A 26478-nucleotide genomic window follows, 5' to 3' on the forward strand; every position below is an offset into this window, starting at 1 on the left:
CCTTGTGGAGGCTCAGAGAACGCACATTTTTTCACTTTCATTTCTGACAGCACTTAACAAAACGTCTTAATCACAAATTTCTGTCCACTCAGTTGAAACCCCTAAGCAGCTCCAAACATCTTAGAGATGAAAGGAAAAACCCAACTTGGCAAATGACTTTATTAATCTCTAAACGTACGTGGAATTCCCCTCCAAATTCACACTGGCTGGAGGACAAGATCTTACATCTTCCACAAAGGTCAAACTGCGTTCTAAAAACACAAAATCTTTACAAAAAAATAAATAACTAAAGTGTATCTGAAGTCAGTATTCTGTACAGCATTGTGGAATCGTAGCCTCTTACAAATAAAGTAAGGGCAGGCAATTCTTGCACCCTCAAAAATAGTGAGATATGGGAAAGGTAACAACATCTGTAAAATCTTTTTACATGTTATTTGAGAAACTTCTACATTTCTTTGATTCAGACAAACCCTGAAGACTGTCAACGCTGTTCAGGCCTTCTCTCATATTCTCCTAAGCCCCTCTGTATAAAACTGATAGTATAGGTTTCCACTTGTGTACAAAGTTTATGGAAGAAAGTCTTGATTTGCACTGAATTACACACTGACAGTGTTTTATATTCTTCTGTTATCTACTAACAACTGAAATTTCCTATATAACGTAATGCCAAACACCAATCACTGTTTCAGAATGTGTCCAAAAACCATTTTGCAAACCACGTTTGCTACCATGACAACTGCACATGATCTCTCAGTAACTGCACTGAAGTCTGTGATCTGCACAAAGGATATCTATGCAGCCCTTCAAGGAAACAAAGCCTTTGAGGGCAACTTCAGTTCTTCTAAAGCCTAACGTGATTTTTAGTGACAAAGAATAAATCATACACTAAAAGGCTCAAGAAGCAAAAGCACATTTTCCATGACCACTCGCCAAGCAAGCCTTTAATGTCCATTCTCAGTTTCATTCCTCCTTTCTTCCCAACAGAAAAAACTATCATTCCACATCCTTAGTGACTCTTCAGTCACAGACAGTATTTCCAATCCAGTCTAAGTCTTGTAAATCTAATTTAAGAAACACACAACTACCCCTGAAAGATAGCGGTTTCCTTCAGCATGTCTGTCACATTAAAAAATAAACAAAAAACAAAGGTGTATTTCTGTTTGTGTTCATCTGAGAAACGTTTGCTTCATAATGAATAGGTTGGAAAGAAGCTTGGAAGGTGAGGAAGGAGATTCTGGATTCTGTACATTAAAAGCAACTCAAATATGTAAAGGGAACTGAAAAGCAGAAAAACTGCTAGAATATATGAACAAATTACCAGGGGCAGTCATGAAACAAAAATGAAGGACAAGATAAAGGCAGATATGAATTTATTTATACATCATAATTTTAGACATTCAATGTTCCTTCGGAGAAAGCTTTATTACCCTGAAGGAGGGAAAGTGAGAATAAGTTCAGATTTTTTCTTCTATCCGTTTGCTAGTCGTGCAAGTACTTTAATAAGGATATTATCCTTAAAAATTGTGCGTCACATCAACAGATATTTTCTCCTCCCTTTCAAGACCTTTTCAGCTATAATGGGCCAATGGATGAATTTTTCAAAGTGCTAGTACTGTGACAGCTAAGGTGCTGATACTCAGAATGGCTCCTTGGTGAATATAGGATTCTTAACGTGGAAGAGGAAAACTTTTAATTAAATCTTTAATTAAATCTTTTAATTAAATTAAAGCCAGCAGTAGGATGTGAAAAATATCTATTCCTTTGACAGCTGACCCTGGCTTATAGTGCACAGATACAGATCTGAGCACATCAACAATGAACTACAAACTTATTCCCCTCACTACCACTCTTTGTCCACTGGATATACTGGCACTGCATCTACTGTGTCTCTACAACACATCTTCCCTCCATTTCCGAATGCACCTTCAATTGCTTTTTGTGCACTTTGATGACTGCTGCCCAACACTTCTGCACAGCTCCCTCCATCTAAAAAAGCTCAAGAGAATGCTCAGTGTCTCAGGCCAGACTGTTTGCATCCTGTAAGCCCTTCTGCAGGCAACTCTTTCAGAAAAACCCTGCAGCTCAGCTGGGAGTCAATCAGCCTCATATAAGCAATTATCACACTGTGAAAAGGACAAGCAGATGAAAATACTTCCATTGGTCCATGCTGCTGTTATTATTATAAGCTAAGTTTAAACATTTCTAGTTTTCATGACAGAAGCAGACGGTCTATTTGCCAGTTAATTTTAGGACATTCTTCACCATGGCTCCAATGCCATCAAAGATGTTATGTAATTCTGTTTCACACATAAACGCTGGAGTAGTCACCACTTTGTTTTTTGTATCCACATGAGCTTCGTAAAAAGTAGTTAAGGAAAACACAGCCTGTGACTCACCTGCAGATGCTATCTGCAAAATACACCATCGCTGACATAATCTTAGAACTCTATTATCCCATAAATGGACACCTCCATGTATGTTATATTGTTCTGCTTTAAAGACAGCTGCAACCTATAACATGAGATAGTAGAAGCTATACTGCCAGAAACACAAACACTGCAAGAGCAATCTGTAGGAATGACATCACCAAGAAACGTAAGAAAACTTAATGGATTGCAATAAAATGCCACTCTCTGAGTACAGTTTCAACACAGCTTCAGCCTTCAGGAAAGGAAAAACTTATCTCAAAGGTAACTGAGAAACTGTATCTCATGCTGGTTTCATTTGCAAATTCACTCGGTCTGACTGTGTTAGTAAGTGTCCAAATGTCTCTGGCAGTGACTGAGAACTTCAGACAAAGCAGCTGGGTACAGAAGACAATTTTTTCTAATCATGTATCATATTACACATGCTATCTGCTATAAACCATATATTCCTAAATATATGTGGAGATTAACAAGAAAGGATATAGTTACTTCCTTCACATAATGCTTTCCTCCCAGCTCTTTAATGGCTCCTGCAGTTCCAGCATAAGGCCACTTGCCACCTTCCTCTTCTTCATGGCCCACAGTTACTTCAGCTCCAGAAAGAACTTTTGCTGCCAACACTGGTGAAATGCAGCAAAGACTACAACAAAAAGAATTACAAAACCAGTTCTGTGATGGCACTCTTTCAAGACTTGGTCACGACTGGAAAGACTCAAATGGATGTGGTCTTACAAATCGGAAAGGCATATCAAAACAACATCCATTCCACGTTTTCTTAGTCTCTTCTTCCACAAACACCTACACACATGCAATCATCTTGAAAAAAAAATGTTTTAAAAATAAGCTATGATTAGTAAAAAAAAGCTGTTTTTTTTCTAGCTCCAGCACAAGAGTCACACATTCCCACCAAACACACTTGGTCTCTGTGTGCAAACAAACACCCCTATCTGAGCAACATACATACCCAATTGGTTTGCCTGCTTTGTGGAAGTCTTTCAAGACACGTTCAACTTCTTTGTTCACCTTGCAATCTTTCCCATCAACAGCAAACGTAGATCTGCCACAACAAGAAACTTCATACATACCTCAGCATAAATCTACCAATAAGGATATCTATGTGCCCCAAGTCTTGGCTCTTGAGGACAGTTGAAAAAGTTGAACAATGGTGCAGTTGACCAGCAATGTCTTAGTCATAAGGACTCACTTCTATGGTTTTAGTATGTCATAGAGCTACTTATTTAAACACCTAGATAAAATAATTATTAATTTAGCTTTCTAGGATTACTGAGAAGAACAGCAATGTTGACGCAGAAAAATCAGTAAGAAAAATAATAGTTAAATTTCTCAAAACCAACAAAATAACAAGACAATTAGAATTCCATGTGGCTAATGCATAATTTTTTTTCTAATTTATTTATTGAACTAGCTACTGTTTCATAGTTACTAATGCAAGAGAGCACTTTTTGCCACAAAGGAAAAGAAGGATAATACCAGCAGCATCGGAAACTAACAAAAGTTTTACCTTCACTTGCCTCAGTCAACCTCTAAAAGAATCACCACAAAGGCAGGGGAAAAAGGACATCTTGTGCATTATCTATTTATCACTAATATTGCTAGTGCCAGTAAGAAGTATAACTGGAAACCACCACAAATGGCACTTATTTTAACACTTTGAGCAGAGTATTCCTTATTAAGTAGCAGTTGCACATGTGTGAATAAGACCATTTATTACTCCTTGATTTTATTGTGTGAACTACAAAGAAGGAATCTAATATTTACTTGCTACTCACAAGTTCTTAGCAGCTCCAAATCCACCTGGGAATATCACAGCATCATGGTCCACTGTTGTAAGTTTAGCCAGGTTAGTGATTTTGCCACGAGCAATCCTTGCAGATTCCACTAAAACATTCCTTGAAGAACAGGAAATGAAAGAATGACACGAATTAAACACTTGCACACAAAAGGGCATAAAGAAAGTTTGGCAGAGAAAAGGAGGAAATGAGAAATGTGGTACTCAGCAACTGAAGCTATAAAATGCTTCTGAAATATCAACACTGGGAAACACTGACATTAGAAGGCCACACATAATCACCACCAGAATTACTACTTCTTAATCTCCAACAAAGCACCAGCTAGCATCAAGCTATTAAAGCCAGCCAGTGAAATGCTCCAAGTTCAGCTACAGGCTATCACAGAAATCACAGTAACACAGCTTTACCTTGACTCAGCTTCAGCTGGTTGTCCTTTACTGTGGTCAACAACATGCATCTGAGGAACATCTGGAGCATACATCTGAACCTCAGCTCCCCCACGACTAAGGTGTACCAGGATGCTATGAAAACAGAAACCAAACATGCTGAAAACCTTAGGAGAGAGGCTTCATTTGCTCGTTTGTCTTGCTAGAAACATTCCACTTGATTTTGAAAAGAAAAAAATAGGAAAAACACATCCTACCAAAGTAGGAGCAAAAGAGGGAGCAAAATCCCTCCATGTAACACCAAAGTTCAGAACAGAAAGTCAGTCTGGAGGACAGGTCAGGAATGCTAGAGACAAATTTCTTTGCTCAGTGTTCCCCTCTAGGCAACCAGGAACCATATGAACTTCTTTTCCCATTGCAAGCCCCTGGGTGTTAAGGAAGAGCCTCACCATTAACAGATCTATGAGCACACTTGCTATTTGTTAATCAGAGATCTTTCACCTAGATTAAGAGTTAACAATTTGACTTGAGAATTAACAATTAACAGCATTGAATTTAGCCCCAGAAATAAAAACTCCAGACGATTTTGAAACTAAGTTCTATTGCTGTTGAAATTGACTCCAGAAGCCTGAATTTCTGTTTCTGAAAAAAAAAAACAGTCTTTATCAAACTCACTGCTCTGGCACCACACGCAGTGCTCTGCATCTTTGGACTGGAATCATGCAGCAATGATACAATGTGAGCTTCTGGTTGAAGCTTTGACAAAAGCTTCAAAAGCCCATTACAGCCTCTGAAGTACAACTATACAGCATCTTTCAGAGAAAGCTTAACACTAGAGATTGAAAAAATGAATTCAGTGGGGTGTTCTAATGTAAAGCACACTTCTTTTGAGCTCAGTTTCAGAAAGCAACTCACGCAGAAGCCTCGTGGATTTCTGTGCCATCGTAGACACCACAGCCAGACAAGACCTGCAATAGCAAAATTAAGAAAGTACTTCAAGTGATACAAAAGCTTGCACAGTCCTTGTAAGATTTTAAGAACATAAATGAAATAAGTTGAAGAATTAAAATAACTAAGGAAAAAGCTCTTTGCCAAGTCAGTCAGCATCGCACTATTAGTCCCAGCACGGCCATCTGACATACAGCAGAACAGGCATTCCCTATTTTTAGCAACCTACCCTAGACAGACAGGGCCTGGAGAGAATGAGTGTATTTACTTGCTTCTGTACTTGCTCCTCAGTGTTTACAAGCTGGCACAGTACCATGAATGCAGTCGGTTATTTTGAGTGCCATACATCCAATGTTATCAAATGTCATTAAGGTGCAAAACACATCCTTACCTAGATGCATGTAAAACCCAAGTGGGTTAGAAGCACACGTATGACAAGCTATGTAACCTGCTGCTGCATTATGTCTACGGATCCACATCACAGATTAATAGTTAAGTCACTTTTGATCCAATTATGAAACATTAACTACACTTTATTACTACAGTAGTAACAGTTTCAGTTTGCTAATACTCAATGGAGAATAAAAAGCACAAAGTAACGAGCTGTTCTTGTATGGCTGGAGGGAATCTTTTACAAAGTAAAAGAAAAAAAAGGAAAACAATTTAAAAAAGGTTATAAGAACAAACAAATCTAAAAATCAAGTTCTTGAAAGTATATTTATGAACATTTCTGGATTTTGGTTCTGTTTGGTTCTGAAAAAATCCAGTAAAAGAGCATCCATTTCCTCTCTTACCTCCTGGTTTTAACTCTGCTTTTAAGAAATCTGGAAGATTTTTATCATAGACAGATGAACAGAAACTCAAGAGAAACTGTCTTAGAAACTTAGGATTTGGAGGGGCTTTCAGCTCACTACATCCAGTTCTCTGCTATCAGACTTGATGTCCCACCACTTCACTACACCAGACCAGGAACGCTCTGCTGCCCATGTTAACTACAGCTAACTGCAGTTTCATTGCTCTAATATTTACAAGTGATCTTTACCTTTTATGTTTTTATTCCATCTCTTGGCAAGTGTAGAATAAACAAACACAAAAGCAACTGTCCTGTACTTATCTTCTGTATGCAGGACTTGCTAAATGCCCTTGAAACTCTTTAAAATCCTAACTTGCATCAAAAATAGTGTTGCCAGCAGGACTAGGGAGGTGATCATCTCTCTGTATTCGGCACTGGTGAGGCTGTGACTCAAGTGCTGTGTGTGTACAATTTTGGGCCCCTCACTACAAGAAATTGAGGCCCTGGAGTGCATGCCAAGAGGGGCAACGAAGCTGTGCAAGGTCTGGAGCACAAGTCTGAGGGGGAGCAGTTGGAGAAGCTGGGATTGTTCAGTCTGGAGAAGAGATGGCACAGTGAAGACCTCACTGCTCTCTATAACCACCTGAAAAGAGGTTGTGGCAAGGTGGGTGTTGGCCTCTACTCCTGGTTAACAGTGATACGATGAGTGGAAACAGAAGTTCAGGTTGGATATTAGGAACCATTTCTTCTCAGGAGTGGTGAGGCAGCAGCACAGGCTGCCCAGGGACTTGGTTGAGTCACCATCCCCGGAGGTGTTCAAGAACTGTGCGGATGTGGCACTGAGGGACATGGTCAGTGGGCACAGTGTGATGGGCTGCTGGTTGCACTCGGTGGTCTTAAGTGATCTTTCCAACTTAAATGACTCTATGATCTATACTAAAGTACTGTTCTTCTGCTATGCTGGTACCATTCTAATGATAAAAACTGCCTCCTACTATAGTCAGAAGTTTACAACACTAATGTAAGCAATAAAGTTTGTTTCCCAGCCTCTACCACAGGGGCTGGAAGGGGCCTCAAGAGATCGTCGAGTCCAACCCCTTGCTAAAGCAGGCACCCTACAGTAGGCCACGCAGACAGGCATCCAGATGAGTTTTGAGTATCTGCACAGGAGACTCTGCAACCTCTCTGGGCAGCCTGTTCCAGAGCTCCATCACCCTCATTGCACGGAAGTTCTGCATAAGGAACTCAACTCCAAGCTGCACAGAAGCCCAGTGTTACTTAATTTCCCACTGTTGACCTGGCTCTCCCCGAGCTGCCTGTTCCAAGCGGCTCCACATCCCAGCCGCAGCTCCTCCCAGCCAGGCCTGACGGCGCGCAGAGCCCTCACACCTCCACCAGCGCACCGAGCCCCGCCGCCCTCGCAGCGGCACGGCGACGCGCCTGCACGAACGCTACCCGCGCTGCGCTGCCCCGGCCCCCGCCTCACTCACCACAGCGACGCGGGCGCCGCGGGGGCGGCGGGCGGAGCAGTGGAAGGAGGCGAAGCCGCAAGGAGCCGCCCGCCGCAGCGCGGAGCACAGGGCCGTCCCGCGGGCGGGCAGCATAGCTCGAAGTGAGCGGACGGCTGGCGGAACGCGGAGCACAGCAGGCCGCCGGGGGCGGGCCGCCCTGGGAGGCCGCTGCGCGCCTGGCAGTGGTGTTGGGGGCGCCCCCTAGAGGCTTGGAGGACCAAGTTGTGCTTCTTAATCCCATGAACTCAAAAGACGATTAAAAAGATTAAGGATAAATTTAGTCAGTTTAATGAATGGCAGAACTCCTCTTTTATAGAACACAAATCATGACAGTCCCAAAGCAATGAGAGCTATGTGTTATGCAGTTTAGAAGGATATGGTCCTTAAAAAAAACCAAGTCTGACAGTAAGACATGCATATGAAAATCAGTAAATTAGATTAAGAAGTAACAACCATAATCATTTTATCTGAAATGTAACACGTTCTCTGCATTAGCTTAAATGCTGCAGAGATTTACACAGGATGAATTTTTCTCTTCTTCCTGTGCTGCTTCCTCCCTACATACACCGTGCCTCCTTTTGTATAACTTTCTTTCTGCCATGGTTGGGAAAGGAGGCACTGGGATGGAAGAGAATGAGAAACAAGTCTAAATCCCAACACAGTACCACAGAGGAGTTTCTGAAAAAGTCTCTTCAGCCCAGCAACTCTTTCACTGCCCTGAGACCCTGAAACACTGTCATGATCATGTCATGATCATACAAATTCCTAAGAGTATGGAAAACAGAAGCTTCAGACTTTCACGTTAAGAAACAATGATTAACATTAGACACCCAAGAAAACCAGGTCCACTTATTCCTAACAGTGCCCCAGTAAGATGAATGTTTTATAACTAAATCAAAATTTCAAACAATCTGAGAACAGTACATAGCCCTCCCATTAAGAATGACATAAAAACAGGTAAAAAAGAGTCCATCACAAAGTATGTCAAGACCACATTAGAAATAATTCTCAATCCTTAATCTATACACAATATGTTTTTAAAATAGTATACATTTCTTCCAGTCATACTACAAGAAATCAGTGCTGTGAAGCAACCAATCACTATTATGGACAGAGCCTATATAAAGCACAACACTGATAGCACTGCCTATCCTAAATCCCTCTCCACTTCAGTAACACACATGCAACTCCTTCCCACACTGTTAAAAAAAGCTAAATTATGCCACTATGAGGGCCACTCAGTCCCAGTGAATGCCACTGCATAAATTTACGTTGTCTTTTGTCCCATGAAGAATAACTAGGAACTGGAATTGTTGTCATGTACTTCTTGCATAAGATAATCACTGTCAGATTCCAGGTCTTCTTCATCTGATGTTTCTGCCACACGCTTCATGCCCCGCTGTTGCGAAATGGCCAATGCATATTTGATATTGTAGATATTCCATTCACAGCTGTAAAAATAAGAACACATTAGAAACAGGATTCCATTTTTCTCCTGAAGCATAAACACCTCTAAAAGGAGAGGATCTTGACATTTTTAATGCTACACTATCCTCCTGAGAATTACTTCACACTGCAGTGAAGGGTTTTGATTTAAGCTTTAAAATATAGCAATACATACAGCTTGGAAACGTCTTCAAAGTGACGCTGGATGCTTTTCTGAAGGAACTGAATCATGGGGAGCAGCTTCTGTGACCTTAATGGAGAAATACATGTCATTGTCTAATTTAACATTAGACAAACAAAAGCAGTTTGATTATATTCAATACAAGTAATTTACTGCCAAACATTTTTTTTTTTATGTCAAGCTACAGCATGAAGAACTAATTCTCCTCCCTGTAATGATAACAGTTTCTTCCACGTACTAAATCACTTTCCAAGCAACAAATAGTTTGTTTTAAACTCTCTACTTCTACTTTAACAATAACAAAAAGGATTAAGTTTGGTCTGGCTATTTCAGACACTCAACTGTTAATGCTAACGTTTAGGCAAGTCATAAGTTACACAGTCCACTATTATTTTAACCCACAGGACTCGGTTTCAGATGGCTCTACCCCTCTATCACACCCCAGTTTGCCTGATTTTATTCCAAGAGCATACGTTTCTCCCTAAGAGGAGACAGAATACAATTCAAAGGGCAAGCTCATGTAGTTTTGAAGAACTATGTAAGAAGTCAAGGCACTAATAAGCTAACAGTGCATGCTGTACTCAAAGCTAAGTCTATAAAGTGCAGTCAGTACTAGCTTGTTATATTTCAGTTGTATTTCTTGTACATAATCATTTAAGAAAAAAATCCCCCAAATCCAAGCAGTGCTTTTGAGCTCTTTATGCATTTACAGGCTAAGCAAGCTATGGAATGTTTTACCTGCAGTATCTGAAAAATGCTTTTATCCTCACAAATGCTACTATGCATACACACCTCAGTAAAGAAGCTGCAAAAATCAAGTTGTTTCAATTTCTATGAATACATCTATCCAGAACATCAGTAACTGTAATAGAAAGTCCTGAACTGAAAGGAGTTTTAAAATGTTTGTCAGCTTTTTCACTTTCATAACAGCTCACCTTGTTTTTAATTTCTGTCCATGCAGCATGAGCAGCTTATGAGCCCAAATAAGATAGAACTCTAAATGCCAAGATATTTCAAAGGCAGAGGCCAGGAACTCCAACACCTTTTCCACGTACAGATCTGGGAGCGATGAGCAGACAACATCAACTGTGTAAATAGGAAACAAATAAACAAACAAAAACAAAACACACAGACATTAGTGCTGAATTACTATTTGGAATAACAAGAAAGAGACCATAGGAAAGGATGTGGAGAGGTAGAAGAGAGAATATGATCTTGGCAACTATTTGATGTTTAATACTATATTTTAGGGCATAGTACCACAACCTCTCAGGAAGCAAGACTTTCCTTTTGAGCTTTCCAAACACTACTGTATTTAAAAGCAAATTCCACTTCCTCCCCTTCAGTGTAAGTGATCTTAATCTAAGTCTTGTTGCTCCTGACTTTATAGTTTTTGTAGAGTTCAGTGGAACTAGTAAGGTGTAGTATCAAGAGGCAATAAAGGATATTTAAAAAGGTACCCAAGCTGCCTGCTCACAGAGGAAGCACCTGAATGCTGTTAGCAATCAGACACTATGAAGTAACACAGTTTATAATTGTTCAAAACAATGAGGACCTCATTATATACAGTTCTTTCTCAAAATAACAAACTCTTACTCTTTGCAGCCACCCCAACAGTTCCAAGTAATATTAAAGCCAATCTTTCTATCTGTTAAAAAAACATTCCCATATTCCTTCCATTAACAGTGGATTTCAACAACCAAAATTTCCATGTTTCACCCTTTCTCAGCATCTCCTCAATTGTTGTGCACTCTGGTCCTCTCAATAGTTTTCCAATTCCTCCTCCTGGATCCTCCAGAACAACAACATTTGTTTTGTACTAGATAATACAGAACTGAAAACAATGATCCTAATATGGTCTCACAAGTGCTGAACAGAGGAGGCTCACACTTGCCTCAAGCTGCTGACTACACTCTTGACAGTACAGCCCAGAATTCAGTTGATCATCACACAGACACATTGCTAAGTCATGTTAAATTTGCTAAGTCCCTCTAACATCAATTGCTTTATTAACACGAATGCAAAACTTGACATGAATCTGGACCTAATCAGAGTCCACGTTCAAAAGTCACTAGATGACCACACAGTAGACTGGTAAAATTATAACATAAATTAACATCAGAAGGTCAACTTTTTTTTTTCTTAAAATATATTTTTTTCTTCCCTAGACTGTAGCAACTGTAAGAAAAAACAACAACAAAGTCTTCAAATGTTCTAACTTTTCCTTCTCTGTAAGGGGAAACTTCGCCATTTATACTATACTTTAGTGGGCTTAAGCATCTCTGCTTACAATTAGCTCAGTCAAAATTCAGAGATCTACTTACGTTCGTTACCAGGTACGGCTTCTATAACCTCCTGAATTAACTTCTTTTCATTTAGCTTAAGGGCCATGACGATAGCCATAGTGAATTCTTTCTGATGCAGTTTTTTGCGTATATTGCTGGGTGTAACATCAATATCCAGCTCAAAAGGATCAAAAATTAGCCCAGAGTCCAGTGAATAGATAAGAAGACCCTCAGTGGTGGTAGCTGCCCAGCTTCGTCCTAGAAAAGGAAGCAAGAGTTTTAAAAACAAAGCTGGGTTTTCTAGGATGCAAGCACAGCAGTAATTACAAACAGATGATGCTCCACTGGTTGCAACATGTACAACAGAAAACAGTGCACCACTGATAGACCCCACACCACTTGTGAAGAATATCAGCTGAATGTAATACATTCTAAAGCTTCCTAATTATCCACTATGTAAGAGATTGGACTGCTAACCTAGCAGCACTGCATAACATCTAGGAAGACCATCTCCAAAGGCATTTGTACTCCTTCACTCCACTACTTGTCTGTTTGTTTCATATGGAAGGAAAAAAAAATCATACACTCATCAGCACTTGCCTGTAGGAGAGAATCGAAGGCAAGTCACTCTTATTTCTGGTTTGAAGTGTCGAGCACTCATGTCACCTAAAAGAAGTTGAAAAGCAGTTTAATACAGCCTCCAAAAATTCACAGTCTACCTATCAATTCTAACTACATTCTTATCACTGTGCTGAATAACGTGGAACATGTCAGAAAGTGGCAGTTGAAAGACATGGTCTCTGCCCAAGGGATCATAAAATAATCTAAACAAGGTGTGGGGGCTGAATTTTGCTGTGTCCTTCAAAATATCAGAAGCAAAGCAAGGAACTGGAAGATAAAATTGGAACTCACAAGTATTTCCAGATAGTGATGAACGTGGAACACATGTAATGAATCTTTGAAGCCACAAGCAATTCAAGTACACTACAAAACTTTTTTTTTTGACAGTTGAAAACCTTAACATCTGGCATCTACTCTGGAATCAAAAATTTTGATCCTCACAAAGACAAGACAGCAAGATCAAAAGTCATACCCGTTCTTACTCCAGGAAGAGGAATGGCAACACCATCTTCATCTCCAGCACCTTTATCTATCAGAGCCATGCTGCCAAATTCAGTCATTTTTCTCCGATCTAAGTATTCCTAGGAAAAACCAGAAGTTCTATTCACTGCGCTGAACCTCCTCTCCAACACCTGTACAAACTGAAAACGTTCTGTAACATTCAAGAATTCAGTGATTATTTCTTTGTGCTTTATTCCAAAAGTTCTTCCAAAACCATGGAGAAAACTGGACATTTCAGAATACTGGGCCATGGCATCCAACCACTATCAGAATCAAGCTGTTACTTTCTTATGGTCTCAGAGTAACAAACATTCTTATGGTCTTGGACTGCGGTTTCACATTATTACAATGTTATTCTACCTAAAAGGTGCAGTTTCCTCTAAGACAGTCCTGCTTTTTCTCTCATTTCACAATCTCACACTGCTAATATAATGTAAAGTCCAACAGATAATTCAAGTTATGCTTTAGGATGCTCCTCTCCCCAGATTTTTGGATGCCCACTCCCTGGTATTCTTTTAAGCTGCGTGTAAAGCTATGCCGTCACAACAAAGGGCAATGCAGAAATTAGGACTGCTTCACAAACCACTGTTGTCAGGAAACACACTTGGAGCCACAGTCAAATACAGCTTGACATAAACACTTGAGCAATCATTATTCATTCAGTTAAGGGAATATTAAGAACTCTTACTGGAATCCTTTCAGTATTTTTCATGATTTACTTTACTTTCTAAGAAACTTAGTTTTGCATTTGGCACTATTTAGAAACAGTGTGTATAAAATTTAATGTTATTTTCCTTTGTCCACCCTAAATTCCTTCATTTCTTTGCTAAGACAAGAAACCAACAAAAAGAGAAAAAAAATCAGCTTAATACAAAATACTAGTGATTTAAATTTTCACTAATTTTAAATGACTGACTATGTTTAAAACAATTTTGCTCGTTAACACAAACACATTGTAACATGGCAGATTCTAGTGAGCTAAATTTTAGGAAACAATTTTGTTTTCTAAGAAATAACTTTTCCTCACATCTCTCCTACACAAAACAAAGAAAACAAACCCACATTCATCAAAATATTTACAGATTCTATTTAAATTACATGTTACATCCAAAATCAAAGTTTTGGCACAGTAAGGAGTAAAGCCACTGCTATAGCCACATACCTCCATTGCATCTAAAGAAAAGTTGCATGAAATCTCAAATTTTTTCATAAGAATTTGTTCTTTGACATTATAAATACAGACAAATTTTGACAATCCACCTGCCAAAATGGACTGACCATCTGCCGAGTAACACAGAGTGGTATAAGATCTGGTGAATAAAAAGAAAAAAAACTGTTAATTTCACTGCCACAAAAGACACAAATACAGCGTGAACATACAGAAATCATTCAATTGTAAAAGCAGTAGAGGTCTTCACTCACATGTCTACACTTTTTACTACAGTCAAATACTTTTGGTGTCTTATAATGTATGAATCAATTGCAAACAATTTAAAACTTCAAGCTTTTTCCAAGAATGTCAACACATCTGATGCCCTGCTGCAACTCTGTGAATGAGCTTTCAATTATACTTTGTGAAACACTAAGAATGAGAGAAGAAAACATCAAGGTAAGAAGAGAGAAGAAAACATCAAGGTACGTTTTAAAGATAAAGACATCACCAAAACAATACCTTTTTAAAAAATGTTATTTAGTTTTGAGGGAAAGCAATATAGAAGGAAAAGAGAGGTGGGGGCAGCAAGGGAGAAAGAGGAATGAACCAAGATGTCTGTACTAGAGTATTTGAAAGCAGATAAATTCGAGCTGCCTTTAAAAACTACTTTATATACATAGTAACTTGTAATAAACCCACAGTATACTTAACAGTTATTTAAAAAAAAATTCCACAGCAATAGTCAGATAATGTTTATATAATGACATATCCACTAACAGACCCATCACATTTGTTAAATGAATAACTCATGACAGTCTTCATATGGAAAACATAAGCTTGTGAAAGAGAACAGATGGTCAGAATGATGCTGATCAGATGGTCAACACAGTAAAAACAAACACTATCATCCAGATGTCAACACCAGAAGTCTTTTAAAATCCAGTCAGAATCAAAACAGTTAAACAGTACATACACTCTGAAATCTTCATGTAAAAAACAACTGGAAAAAAACCAACACCCAATCAACTCCAAAGCAAATGCATGCACGGCACCGACCTCTTTTCAACTGCTATTTACTTACTTTCCTTTGGCTGACTGTTTGGCAGTTATTTTATCAAGCTCCTTCCTTCCCATTTGAAGGTCATGTCTTCCCTCAATTGAGCCAACCTGGACTGCATTTTCATGATCCCAAAATGTTATCTGTCCATTCAGAGAAGCAACTGCAAGCTCCTTGCCATCAGGACGGAAAGCAACAACAAGTACTGCAAAGAATTTAATTCATGGTTAGAATGCAGCTAGAACTTTTTCTAGGAAAAGACTGCATGTTTATGTAGGTAAAAATTCCTACCACGAACAGCTGATATTAACAACTGTTACAGTGCTTTTTCTCTGCACAACATACAAATATGTAGCTAATTATATAGTTAGAGCTGGTAATATATAAAAAGGATTTCTTGAACTGCTAATTTAGTACTACAGAGAATTACTCAGCTTTTTGTTTCCGTTATTAAGAAAAAAGTACATTTGTATTTGACAGACAGCTGCTGTATCATTTCCAATAATATTTTTTATGTTTGATATAATATGAAATAAAGATTACCATCCGAGTTCAACAGTAGTGTCTCCTTAGTTCTCCAGCTATCTAACATATCCCATAACTTGACAGTTTTATCCCAAGAGCCACTAGCGAGAACACACTTCATCGGGTTAAAGGACAAACTGCTGATGGGGCCCTCATGACCTGATAAGACCTAATAAAAGATAACATGGAAATAGGTAAGAGAAACTGAAGTTCATATGATCCGCACTCAAACTATTGATATAGCAATAAAATGATGTCTTACTTGTCCATGCATGATTGAGGTAACTTTTGTAGATGAGGTATAATATACACCAGTGATTCTAAATTTCTTTAAATAAAGTTGAAAAGAAAACTGCTTAAGAGATACCGTTGTACAGGCCTCTATAACCACTCTCATGCATGCACACAGTTTGTATAGAGATGAGGACTTAGGATTGTCTTCTCTCCCTGCCTTATTATCAGAAGGAGAGTAACACTGAAGAAAAACTGAGCAAGAATACTACATACTTTTCGAGCACGAAGCTCCTAGTCCTCTCAACAGAAATAATGGAAGTGATCTAAACACAAAACTTTGAGAATTCACTCAGATATACACTGAGATACTATCAGTGCTATGTAGTCAACACCCACACCAAATTCAATATACGAATTGTTGAATTCATCTGATTTGCCATCACATGTACGTTTAAGAACTGAAAATAGCAAATGACAGCATCTCTCCATAATTAACTGGATGCTGCAGAGAATAATTTCAAACAGCAGCAAAGACAGTGGAGACGGAAATGATAGTTTTGCCACCCTCCATATTAAATAACCATGCAAAAAAATCACACCCCAACTTTGCACTGACAAAACCATTCACGCAATCCGTTTTGATTTTACAATAGCACTTATGCTTTCTTAATTTCCTTGAGAAAATATATAGAAAGGAATGTTTTTGAACAACCAGTTGAGCGAAAAATTATTTTCCCAATGTGGCAGCATAGTAATACTTCAGCAGCTAGAAATAGCTCATTACTCAAAAATTCATGGGTGGTCCTTACATCCAGCAGCCTCCCACTCTGCATTGACCAGATGAATATTTCAAAGGAATCCTGGGAACCAGCTGACACAATCTCACCACTGGAATCCACAGCCAAACAAGAGAACTGACTTGGTCGTGGAGAAGTAAAGGTACGGAAATTGCGGTACCTGTTGTAAACGTGAAAATAAATTCCAAAAACATTTCAAGTAGATTTAAAAATACATTTTACAAATGAATTTTTAAAAGTAAAATGAATCATCCTTAGGTCTCATGAACTATTTACAGAAAAAATACTCTTTGCATAAAATGAGATGCAATGCCTTGATCTGATGCTAAGACTCAAAAAAAGAAATATTACTAATTCTGGTAAAAAAGAAAGATATCCCCAAATACTCAAACAGAAGAGTTTTCTTCTATTACATATGTCCATTCTCTAAACACAGGTTTGCTTACACACTTATTTTTGTACACAGCTGTACTGTAATGACTCAACCACTGTAAGTAGCAGAAAATCTGTTATATAGGTTCCCTCTTCTTATTGTAGAAGCAAAAATATCTTACTGAATTTTAAGCTTCTTTGAGCAAAGTTCTTCCACAATTTTATTTACAGAAACTGGACAGAGCGACAGGATTCCTAACTACTATCTAAGTTTGAATCAAAGGCTGAACCAATAAAAGTACTGACACCAATAAGGCAGTACTTACATTACTGCAACTTAACCCTGAAGCCATCAATCACCAGTTTGCTGCATTTTGAGTGGTGAAAGCAGAAGACTAAATGATACTCAAAAGCCTTGCAAAAAGTTACCTGTGTAGATCAAAGGCCCGCACTGTTCCATCCAGGGAAGCACTCAAAATTACATAACCACTGGAAGTAAAAGTTACAGCAGTTATGCCACTGTTATGGTCTGTAAAAGTGACAAAACAAAAACTGCTCGAAGTGTTCCACACTTTCACCTGCAAGAGAGATTAGAAAAGCCTTCTTGGAATCTTCACCATCAGTTCAGAAGGAAAGCATGACAAAGCAGAAGAGTAAAGGAATTCTAGCTCTGAAACTCTTCAACAGCATAAGGAACTTTCATTACAGTTGGAAAAAATTCTTTGCAAATGAGGCAGAGACAACTTGTCATTAGACCTCAAAAGGCAAATAAGCACAGAAATTAAGTGGAGACAAAATATTTTCAAAATAAAAGATAAAATTTTAAGGAAAACTCGATCAACAGCTCCGACTCCTAAACTTTGACCTGCCAAATTCAAACACCAAATTCAAAATCAACTGTGAGTCCTTTCAAAAAGTTACAGCTGAAATGTTATTTCAAATTTCACACATCCCCCCCCCCCCAAAAAATAAAGAAGTTCAGCTATCTGCAGTTTGAAATTTATGGGGTTTGGTTGATTTTAAATGTGAATGGCAGAAAATACCAAGTGGTAGGTCTTTTCTTTTTCCCCATCAGAACTTCTGATGGACAGAAGACGCTATATTTGTCATATATAAGAACCAAGAGATTTTAGGATTACTATACAGAGCATCTTTTCCCCTCAAAAATAAATAAAAACTATTAGAAGTACCTGACCACCTAGCCTTCCACCTCAATACAAGTCATTTATGAGAATTTTTCTTATAAACAGTAAACTTCTGCAATGGTACATTATAGGATAAAATCTGTTTAGGAATTGTATTTTTGTAAGTAATTTGAAATAAAGTCTGCATTGAAATGAATTATTAAAAGAGCTGTGAATTCGTATTATTCAAATTAATTCACCTCAATATATCATGGAACCACCATATATATATATATCTATAAACTAACATTTGACTAATTAGATCTTTTTGTGCTTATGGTAACTGCGTGTAATGAAAAAAATGAGCTGCTAAAACGACTAAGTGATACAATTTGCAGAAGATACCAGCAGCAAATCAAAATGTCTAAGAAAATCAAGGACAAAACACATATATGTATCAATTACAGTAACACAGTTCTCTATATACAATGGAAATTCAAAGAGTTTACTACATTTTTATAACTTAAGTTCTTAATTCAGTAATACTGTGTCACCTACTTTCCCATCCTCTCCTCCAGTTACTATGTATTGTCCGTCTGGGGAATATGCCAACGAAACCATGCTGTTGAAATGGCCCTGCTGCTTTAACACATAGGATTCACTCTGCCATTCCCACACCAGGAGCTGACCCAAACCTGTGAACACATAAGAACTGACCAGAATTATGAATCCAATGATGGGAACCTGCTAATGCATGCCAAAAAACATAAACCTGCATCTAACAACCAAAGAATAAAAAAAGTCGATACAAACAGGTAGTATTATGTCTGTAAATTCATTTTAATACAAGTAGTAATTCTCATTTCAGAAGTTCGAGATTGATTTCCTTAACAACCAGGATCTGCTACTTGGCTTAATATTCTCAGTACTACAACCATGCTATTAAGTTTTTTGTATTGGTTGGATGTTGACAAACAGCCAGAATCAGAAATATGCTAGATAAGAACTCTTACTTTAGTGTTTATGTCAATTCATTTGCTCATTTTGCAATTTCATCTTTAATTTAACCTTTAATACCATAGTCACCTGACTGGCAATTGACTTTAGAAACTGGTCACTGCAATGAATAACCAAGGTAGCCCAGGGCATTTCAATCCTTCACTTCTCAACATAAGGGCTGTAGAGGAGACGGTAGCTTTCTATCTTTTAATTTTTTTTACTAGATGAACTGGAAAGAAAAGCAGGGCTGCATGAAGGTATAAACTAAGTTACTATGCAAACTGTTATGGACTAGGTGGAAATCGAGATACCTGAACATTCAGCTTACTTTGTAAAATGCTGTGTGTCAGAAGTGGCTATGCATGAGATAATGAACCCCCCAAAAAAGAGCATGCTATAAACTACACTACTAACAAGAAGTCGTAATTCAAAGGATACAGGCTTTATTTTAATGTTTATTCTAGTTCACTGAATCACAGGAATTCAGTGAGGATAAACTGATCAGAGACACACAAATGAGAAAATACGGAGATGAGTCTATACATTATTAACAACATTTCAACATTTGGAGTCAGAAAGGGCAGGAGGAATTTGATTTGTTTGCCACAGCATCCCTTTATTTTTCCATTAATACAGAACAAAAATTTCACAAACCTGAACATCCAAAAGCAATCCAGTCACCAGTACAGTTGATAGAAATAGAAGCTATCCTTTGGTCTGAAATACTAAAGAAAATAAATTTCTCAGTAAACAAACCTGCATTTTCAACCCTTGTGTTCTTCAAACTTCTGAGAAACTGGAGTTATTTCCTCTGTTCAAGCAAGATCTTTGATTAGTTTACTGATTATTGTAACATCAAATGCAGCATACAAACTTTCCTTTACTATACTGAGGAACATCAAACAGGTAATACTGCCTTATTCACAATGAAGACAAGAGTATCCATGTCCCAAACAAAGACATGCTTGTCAGTAACAGAGTACAACTTCCCAAATTCAAGAACACAAAAAAGTGGAATGCATAGTTTCTCTGTGCTACAGAGAAACTATGCATTCCTCATTTTTCTGTAATAAATACTAAGTAATTCTCTTGTATACTTTATTATCACAGAATCATTTAGGCTGAAAATGAACTTTAAGATCAAACTAGCGCTGTCAATCCCACCACCTAAAACACAGTCCTGCACACAATGTCCACACATCAATTACTTTCAGGGATGGAAACTCCACCATATTCCTGGGCAGCTCATTCCAACACCTAACCACTTTTTCTGTGAAGAAATTCTTCCTGATATCCAATCTAAATCTCCCATGGAACATTTTGTAGGCATTTTCTCACATCCTATCACTTGTCACCTAAGAGAGAAACTTTTTCCTCACTGCGGCCACTCCTCATACATCATTTTCTACTCTCTTCATCAGCTTTGCTGTTTTTCCCAAAATTGAACAAAAGTTTAACTATGATTCTGTCTTCCCAGTAATTACAATACTAAATCAATGCTTCTGTGTAAGACTTTTCTGCTCCAATATTAATCCATCACTACTAAATATGGTGTCTTCTCAAGTAAGGAAACAAACCAAAACAAAAACTAACAGCCCCCACCTCCCAAACCAACCAACCATTAGCCAATATCTCACCTCAAGGAATGTATCAGATTGAAATCTGGAAGCTCGTGGAGGTGAAAGATTCCAGAAGCAAAACCAGTGACCAATAGGTGTGTCTTCTTGTGATAAGCTGCGGATGTCAGATTATTAAAATCTCCTTCTTTGTTGAAAAAATACCTGGGCATCAAAGAAATGGGAGAAGCGAACAGAATGTAAAAGAAAATGGAGCTGTGAGGGCATACTTTATTAATTAATACAGAATCACAGAACTGTAGGGGCTGGAAGGGACCTCTAGATCTAGTCCAACCCCTTGACAAGGTCAAGTATTTCAACAGTATACTGTGACAAATCTCAAAAGCACTAGTTCTGGAAATTTATTTATACGTACACTTCCCATAGATCCTGAAAAACTAATTCTCTCCTCTTTCCATTTCTCTTCCTGAATGTTTACAGCTGCTATACTATACTATAGTCATTACTATAGTCAGCAGAGGCAACACCTGACCACATATAATGAAAGGGACTAAAGTTAAGCACAGAGGAAATGCACTGCATTTATGCCTGATCATCACAGGTGGCTTTCATGAATTCACTGATTGTTATTTTAAATGTGAGCCTCCTACACAGACAATAGTAATGAACACTGTATGACTAATGAAGAAGGTGGTTTTCTCCTCTGTTTCTTTGCAGGTACAACTCTTACTGGAATGAAAAAGGTAACGACTCCATCATGGTCAAATGAACGAGCACTTGAATGTTATTCAACAGTTATATATTTTAAATTCCTTTGTCACCTGGCAATGGCACTCCACAGAGGCCAAGATCAATACAGTCTGGGGTAGGGCACTTTCTGTACGTTTCCTATACAGTCAGAGAAACCGAGAAGAGAAGCCTGATGTCCAGTGCTCCTAGTTATCCCTTCTGGAACCCCATCTGTTCCTCACTTACTAACTTGTTTGCTTATAAATGTTGTGCTTCTTTCAGCAAAGCTAAATGCAGCAGCTATCTTAAGACCAGATTATTCTTCGTAAAGTATATCTCATTGCTTGTGGGCAGACAGTGAGATAGTTCAGAAAGGCATCTCCAAGTAGCTCACCAAAGAGGCTGATCTTTGCTATCACATCACCTCTTCAAGTCAAGCAATCTTGCAAGACCTCACAGCTTCGAGACTTAACTGAAGGACACTGTACGGACAATCTCATGCTGACTTACTATTCTGAATGTGAAGGTACCATCCTTCATACAGTCAAGACAAACAGGTGTTCTACTGAGACTGTCTGTTATTGGATTTACAGTAAATTTCTAAACCTTGGACATAATTTTACATTACTCTGAGTAATAAATGGTGAAAAAAGCCAACACAGTAAGCTTCCACAAAAACTCTGTCTTTGGAAAATCACTTACTTTGCCACACGTGTATATTTAACCTTCTCTCTAATCTCCTGCTCATTTGGATTGGCCTTCCCATGAATTTCTTCACCCTTAGGTTCTTCAAGAAATCCATCATCTTCTTTTATCCTGTTCTTTTGCCTAGCTTCTTTAGGGGGCATGGGCTTCAAGTCATCAAGCTCTGTATCACACTGCCACACACACAGAGCTCCATCCTGACTAACTGTGTATAGCTAAAATAGAAACAAGAATATATGATTATCACAAAACAGACTTTTTTGAAATCTTTTGCCCTGTTTTAACAACTATGTAATTGCAGAAGGGATAGGGAGCCTACACTCTAACACTTGGATTGTATTTTACTTAGTCCTCTAGCACTCCTGACCATTTTGTCTGAAAAATTCACCTGTCCTGAGAAACCATATTATATTCTTCCTTTCCTATTCTATACCTTCAGAGAATTTTTGAAAAGACAAACAGCAATTTTATTAGCAGGTGGAGTTACAGCTAATTATTCCTTTCATAAAGAATGTAGTATCATTATATACATACATCAAGACTGTTCTCTTCAAAAAAGCAGGCTACTATTATATCCTTATGCCCTCCAAGTGAGTAATATATCAAGTTTTCCCATCGCTCAGCTCCAAACACCCATGTAGATGTGTCTTTGCTTCCAACTGCAAAACACCTACAAAAAAAAAAAAAATAAAAGGCAATTTGAGTTAGAACACCAGTTTGTAAGACCACCACTGGGTGCAGAACATTCTGCATAGGAAGACAATTCAGCAATTTTAACAGCAATTTTACACTGTGAGGTTGTAAACTGTAATCAGTACTCTTGCAAAGATATATCGGGTTAAATATATTCCAAAGTTCAACCACGTTTACACTTGAAACATGTTTCTTTTATGAATTAAGTGGATATTTTCAAGCAAGAAAGCAAGTATTAGGGATTTGTAGTGCATATTTCATACCTTCTAGTCTGTCCAACTATAGAATTTACATAGTATATATATGTATGCAGTATGTAAATGAGATACATAATATAGAATTTGATTACAGTATAATCAAAATTTTAAAGCTAGTAATCACTTTACAGCAAAGAAAATAATACATAAAAAATATAAACAATGTGAGCAGGTAGGCAGTGTTTCAATTTAACAACTCACTTGGAATCATCAGTCCAGTCGATACAAGTTGTTTCATCATAAGGACCATAGTAAGTTTTGTCCAGAACAAATGCATTAAATTCTCGTTTCTTCCCAGGAGCATGGTACAGAAGAGCAACATTGTCTTTTGTAATCACAAATCTCCTGCCATAAAGGAAAAAAAGCAGAATTGCATGCAAAGCTCTTTAATTAAGCTATTTTTCACTACTGACTGCAATAAAACACAACAACATAACGTTAAGAAGGTTTCTGTGTTACTGAAGTAATAAATAAGGAACACTTCAGAATCAAAGCCAAAAAATTATTTGTAGAAAACCACTATTCCTCAACTTCAAGAATGGAGGTACTAAGCAACAGGAAACCTCTGGAAAAATCAATTAAGTTTAATAACGAAACTAATTCTTGTAAAGGAATTAGAAACATCCAAAATCAGATATTCTACTTCAATCTATCTTCCCTGTATATTAGCCACTTGCACAAAGCATCTGCATTCCTGTTACACACATCCTTTACAGTTGCCCCGTAGCTGATGTAATTCCCTAACAGACAACTGCAATTCCAACTTCCAAGTAAAAAATCTCATTTACAATTATGCAAAATCAATTAAACTAAGTAATACTGCTAAAAGGGAAGTCTGTGCCTCTTATTCATATCACTACACTTTGGCTCAACAACCATGGAATTGAAGTAAAAGGGACATGAAAAGAAACACTCATTTCAGAGAACTGTCCCTCTCAGTAACAGTTGCCTAAACCAAACCAAGCCAGCAACAAAACTGCACCATTATGAATGCCTTCATGTAACTCTACAGCACTGACAGTCCCTCACATTTTTCCACCTTTCTTATAACACGGAAGAACAGTTAAGATTCATAGCAAGTGTTTTGTGCTTCTTGTCTTCCACCGTAGACAATATACATGACAGACACTTTCCCAGATTGTTACCAAACTGTTTTTCCTTTTATTTTCCCTCTCAACTTTACTGATGAAGTAGTCCCGGTCCAGCCAAAATTAGTAAATAAAATTCCCTGGTCAGTCAGAACATTTTTAATAATTACAACCACTTTACGAGGCAACTTCTGTTGTTTTGCTCCAAAGCACTTACTTGCCATCAGGGGAAAAGGAGACACTGTGCACTGGCTTGTGGAAATGAAACTGATGTATCACAGATTTACCGATCAAACTGACGAGCAAGGCAGCTCCCTCTGTGAGGGAAAATAAGGAAATTATTCACTGCCCAAAGAAAACATAACCCTAGCAAGCTTAGCTTTCCCCTATTAAAATAATAACAAAACATCTCCTCAGAAATTCTTAAGAAAGCATACTCAGTGATGTAAGATCAAAAAAGCAATCAAAGTTACCAGTTGCTTTTTAAAACACCTTCCCCAGAAAATCTAAATTAATTGTTAAAGCAGAGCACTTCTGCTCTGTTCTAAGGTTGAACATCTGCTTTCATGTGGTAATTCTACTTCATCTCTTTATAAAGCAAATGCCTCAGTTGTGCAAGTACCTTCATCCACAAGGATGGCAAGGCTTCCATCTGGAGAGAGCCCCACACACACAATGTTGTGCCGTGTGGCCAGTGGCAACGTTTCACATTTATTACTGCAAAGAAATTATAAAATAGTAAACTGAGTACAAGAATACAGAAATGACGGTTACCTCTGGCATCAGTGAAAATGGCTTAGATAGAAATGGGCCCTGAAGATCACCTAGTCCCAATCTATGCCATGCGCAGGGCTGTCCCCCACCAGCTCAGGCTGCCCAGGGCCCCATCCAACCTGGCCTTGAGTGCCTACAGGGATGGGGCACCGCAGCTTCTCAAGGCAGCTGTGCCAGCACATCACTGCCCTCTGAGGAAAGAATTTCTTCCTAATATCTAACGTAAACACCCCTCTCTTTCAGTTTAAAACTATTCCCCCTTATCCTTTCGCTCAGACTGCGTAATATGTTGATTTCCTCCTGCTTATAGGCTCCTTTCAAGTACAGGAAAGCCACAGTGAGGTCTCGGAGCCCTCTCTCCTCCAGGCTGCACAAGCCCAGCTGAGCCTATCTCCATCGGACAGGTGCTGCAGCCCTCTGAGCATCTTCATGCCCTCCTCCGGACCCACACCAACACCTCCGCTCCCTGATACTGAGTGCCCCACGCCTGGACGCATGAAGTAGGGCCTCATGAGGGCAGAGCAGAGGGACACAATCCCCTCCCTGTCCCTGCTGGCCACCACTCTGTCAATGCAACCCAGGACACCGCTGGCGTCCCGTGCTGCAGCGCACAGAGCTGGCTCACGCCTGCTTCATGTCCCCGGGGAAAGAGGGGTGCAGGCGATGATGGGGCAGTGGCCGGGTCTCGCTCACTTCTTCAGATCGAAGAGAGAGATCCTGTTCCCGACAGGGCTGATGAGGCCGTTGCCATCGCGGGTGAAGCTGAGGTTCCCGCGGCGGTACACGGTGCCCAGCAGGCCGGAGAACTGCGAGAAGAGGAGGGGGACCCGGTTAGAGGGGAAGGGGAGAAGGCAGAGGCCGCCGCGGGGCGCTCACTCACCCGGTAGGCGAACTTCATGGCGGCGTGCAGATCGCGTGGACCGAGCGCAGCCGGCGCGCCCAGCTACGCAGTGACGGCACACTGCGCATGCGCCAGGAGAGGCGACAGCTCCTTGCTGAGGGCGGGAATCGGTGACTGACAGAAGTGCCCCCGCCCCGCCTCTGCGCCTTCCGGTATAATACGGCCTCAGCTGCCCCCTTCTGCCGCTCTATGGGGGCTCGACTTGAGGTCGCCTTGGAGCCCGAGAGCCCCATGGCGAGCCGGGCCCAGGGGACCCACAAGACCCGCAGCAGGGCGCAGAGCTGCTGTCTCTCCCCCAGCCTCACGCGTTACCTGCACCTGAACAACGGGCTGCCTTTAGCTTGGGCTAAAGGGAGATAAAATAAAAAGTCACCCCAGCAGAGAACTTGGATTTCTTTTTAAAACATGTATATTTAGAACTGTAACGCTTACAATTTCATTAAACAATCTTAGTACAGTGTGTTTAATCTAACAGTATATTACAGAACGATGTGAAAAATGATTTAATAGCAAACCATGAAAATGGAATCAATTAGAATACCTGCAGTGTCAAAGTCACAAACTCGTTACCTTTTCCAGTCAAA

At 39.1% G+C, this 26478-nt stretch overlaps 2 protein-coding genes across 2 annotated transcripts; both read right to left on the reverse strand.

The window, feature by feature from the left end:
• Positions 1-1708: 1708 nt before the first annotated feature.
• GATD3 (glutamine amidotransferase class 1 domain containing 3) lies at positions 1709-8006 on the reverse strand. The gene is made up of 7 exons (XM_065741629.1): positions 7855-8006; positions 5539-5591; positions 4645-4758; positions 4217-4336; positions 3391-3483; positions 2910-3066; positions 1709-2358 (listed from the first exon to the last, which is right to left on the reverse strand). Exons 1-7 carry the CDS (start codon positions 7966-7968, stop codon positions 2230-2232), a joined length of 780 nt encoding a protein of 259 aa, XP_065597701.1. The 5' UTR covers positions 7969-8006; the 3' UTR covers positions 1709-2229.
• A 946-nt stretch (positions 8007-8952) lies between these two features.
• Positions 8953-25927, reverse strand: PWP2 (PWP2 small subunit processome component). Its single transcript, XM_065741597.1, has 21 exons — positions 25874-25927; positions 25687-25799; positions 24842-24936; positions 24437-24536; positions 23333-23476; positions 22716-22851; positions 22179-22396; positions 20808-20951; positions 19825-19895; positions 18730-18866; positions 17477-17625; positions 16688-16835; positions 15663-15813; positions 15144-15324; positions 14072-14219; positions 12881-12989; positions 12388-12453; positions 11827-12045; positions 10438-10588; positions 9497-9571; positions 8953-9326 (listed from the first exon to the last, which is right to left on the reverse strand). The coding sequence occupies exons 1-21, from the start codon at positions 25889-25891 to the stop codon at positions 9173-9175; spliced, it is 2727 nt and encodes a 908-aa protein (XP_065597669.1). The 5' UTR covers positions 25892-25927; the 3' UTR covers positions 8953-9172.
• Between the last annotated feature and the right edge of the window lie 551 nt (positions 25928-26478).

This window comes from Cyrtonyx montezumae, unplaced genomic scaffold, assembly GCF_038088225.1.
Source record: "Cyrtonyx montezumae isolate F1298 unplaced genomic scaffold, pur_monq_1.0 scaffold_3, whole genome shotgun sequence".
In the NCBI taxonomy this organism is placed as follows: domain Eukaryota; kingdom Metazoa; phylum Chordata; class Aves; order Galliformes; family Odontophoridae; genus Cyrtonyx; species Cyrtonyx montezumae.

Coding starts and splice junctions, on each gene's coding strand:
- GATD3 (XM_065741629.1), bottom strand. CDS start 7,968: ATGCTGCCCGCCCGCGGGACGGCCCTGTGCTCCGCGCTGCGGCGGGCG. Junction 5,592..7,854: donor GCGGCGCCCGCGTCGCTGTG/GTGAGTGAGGCG, acceptor TTGCTATTGCAG/GTCTTGTCTGGCTGTGGTGT. Junction 4,337..4,644: donor CCAGCTGAAGCTGAGTCAAG/GTAAAGCTGTGT, acceptor CTGTTCTTCAAG/GAATGTTTTAGTGGAATCTG.
- PWP2 (XM_065741597.1), bottom strand. Junction 18,867..19,824: donor GATTGCTTTTGGATGTTCAG/GTTTGTGAAATT, acceptor ATGTGTTCACAG/GTTTGGGTCAGCTCCTGGTG. Junction 12,454..12,880: donor TCTTCCTGGAGTAAGAACGG/GTATGACTTTTG, acceptor AACTTCTTTTAG/GTGACATGAGTGCTCGACAC.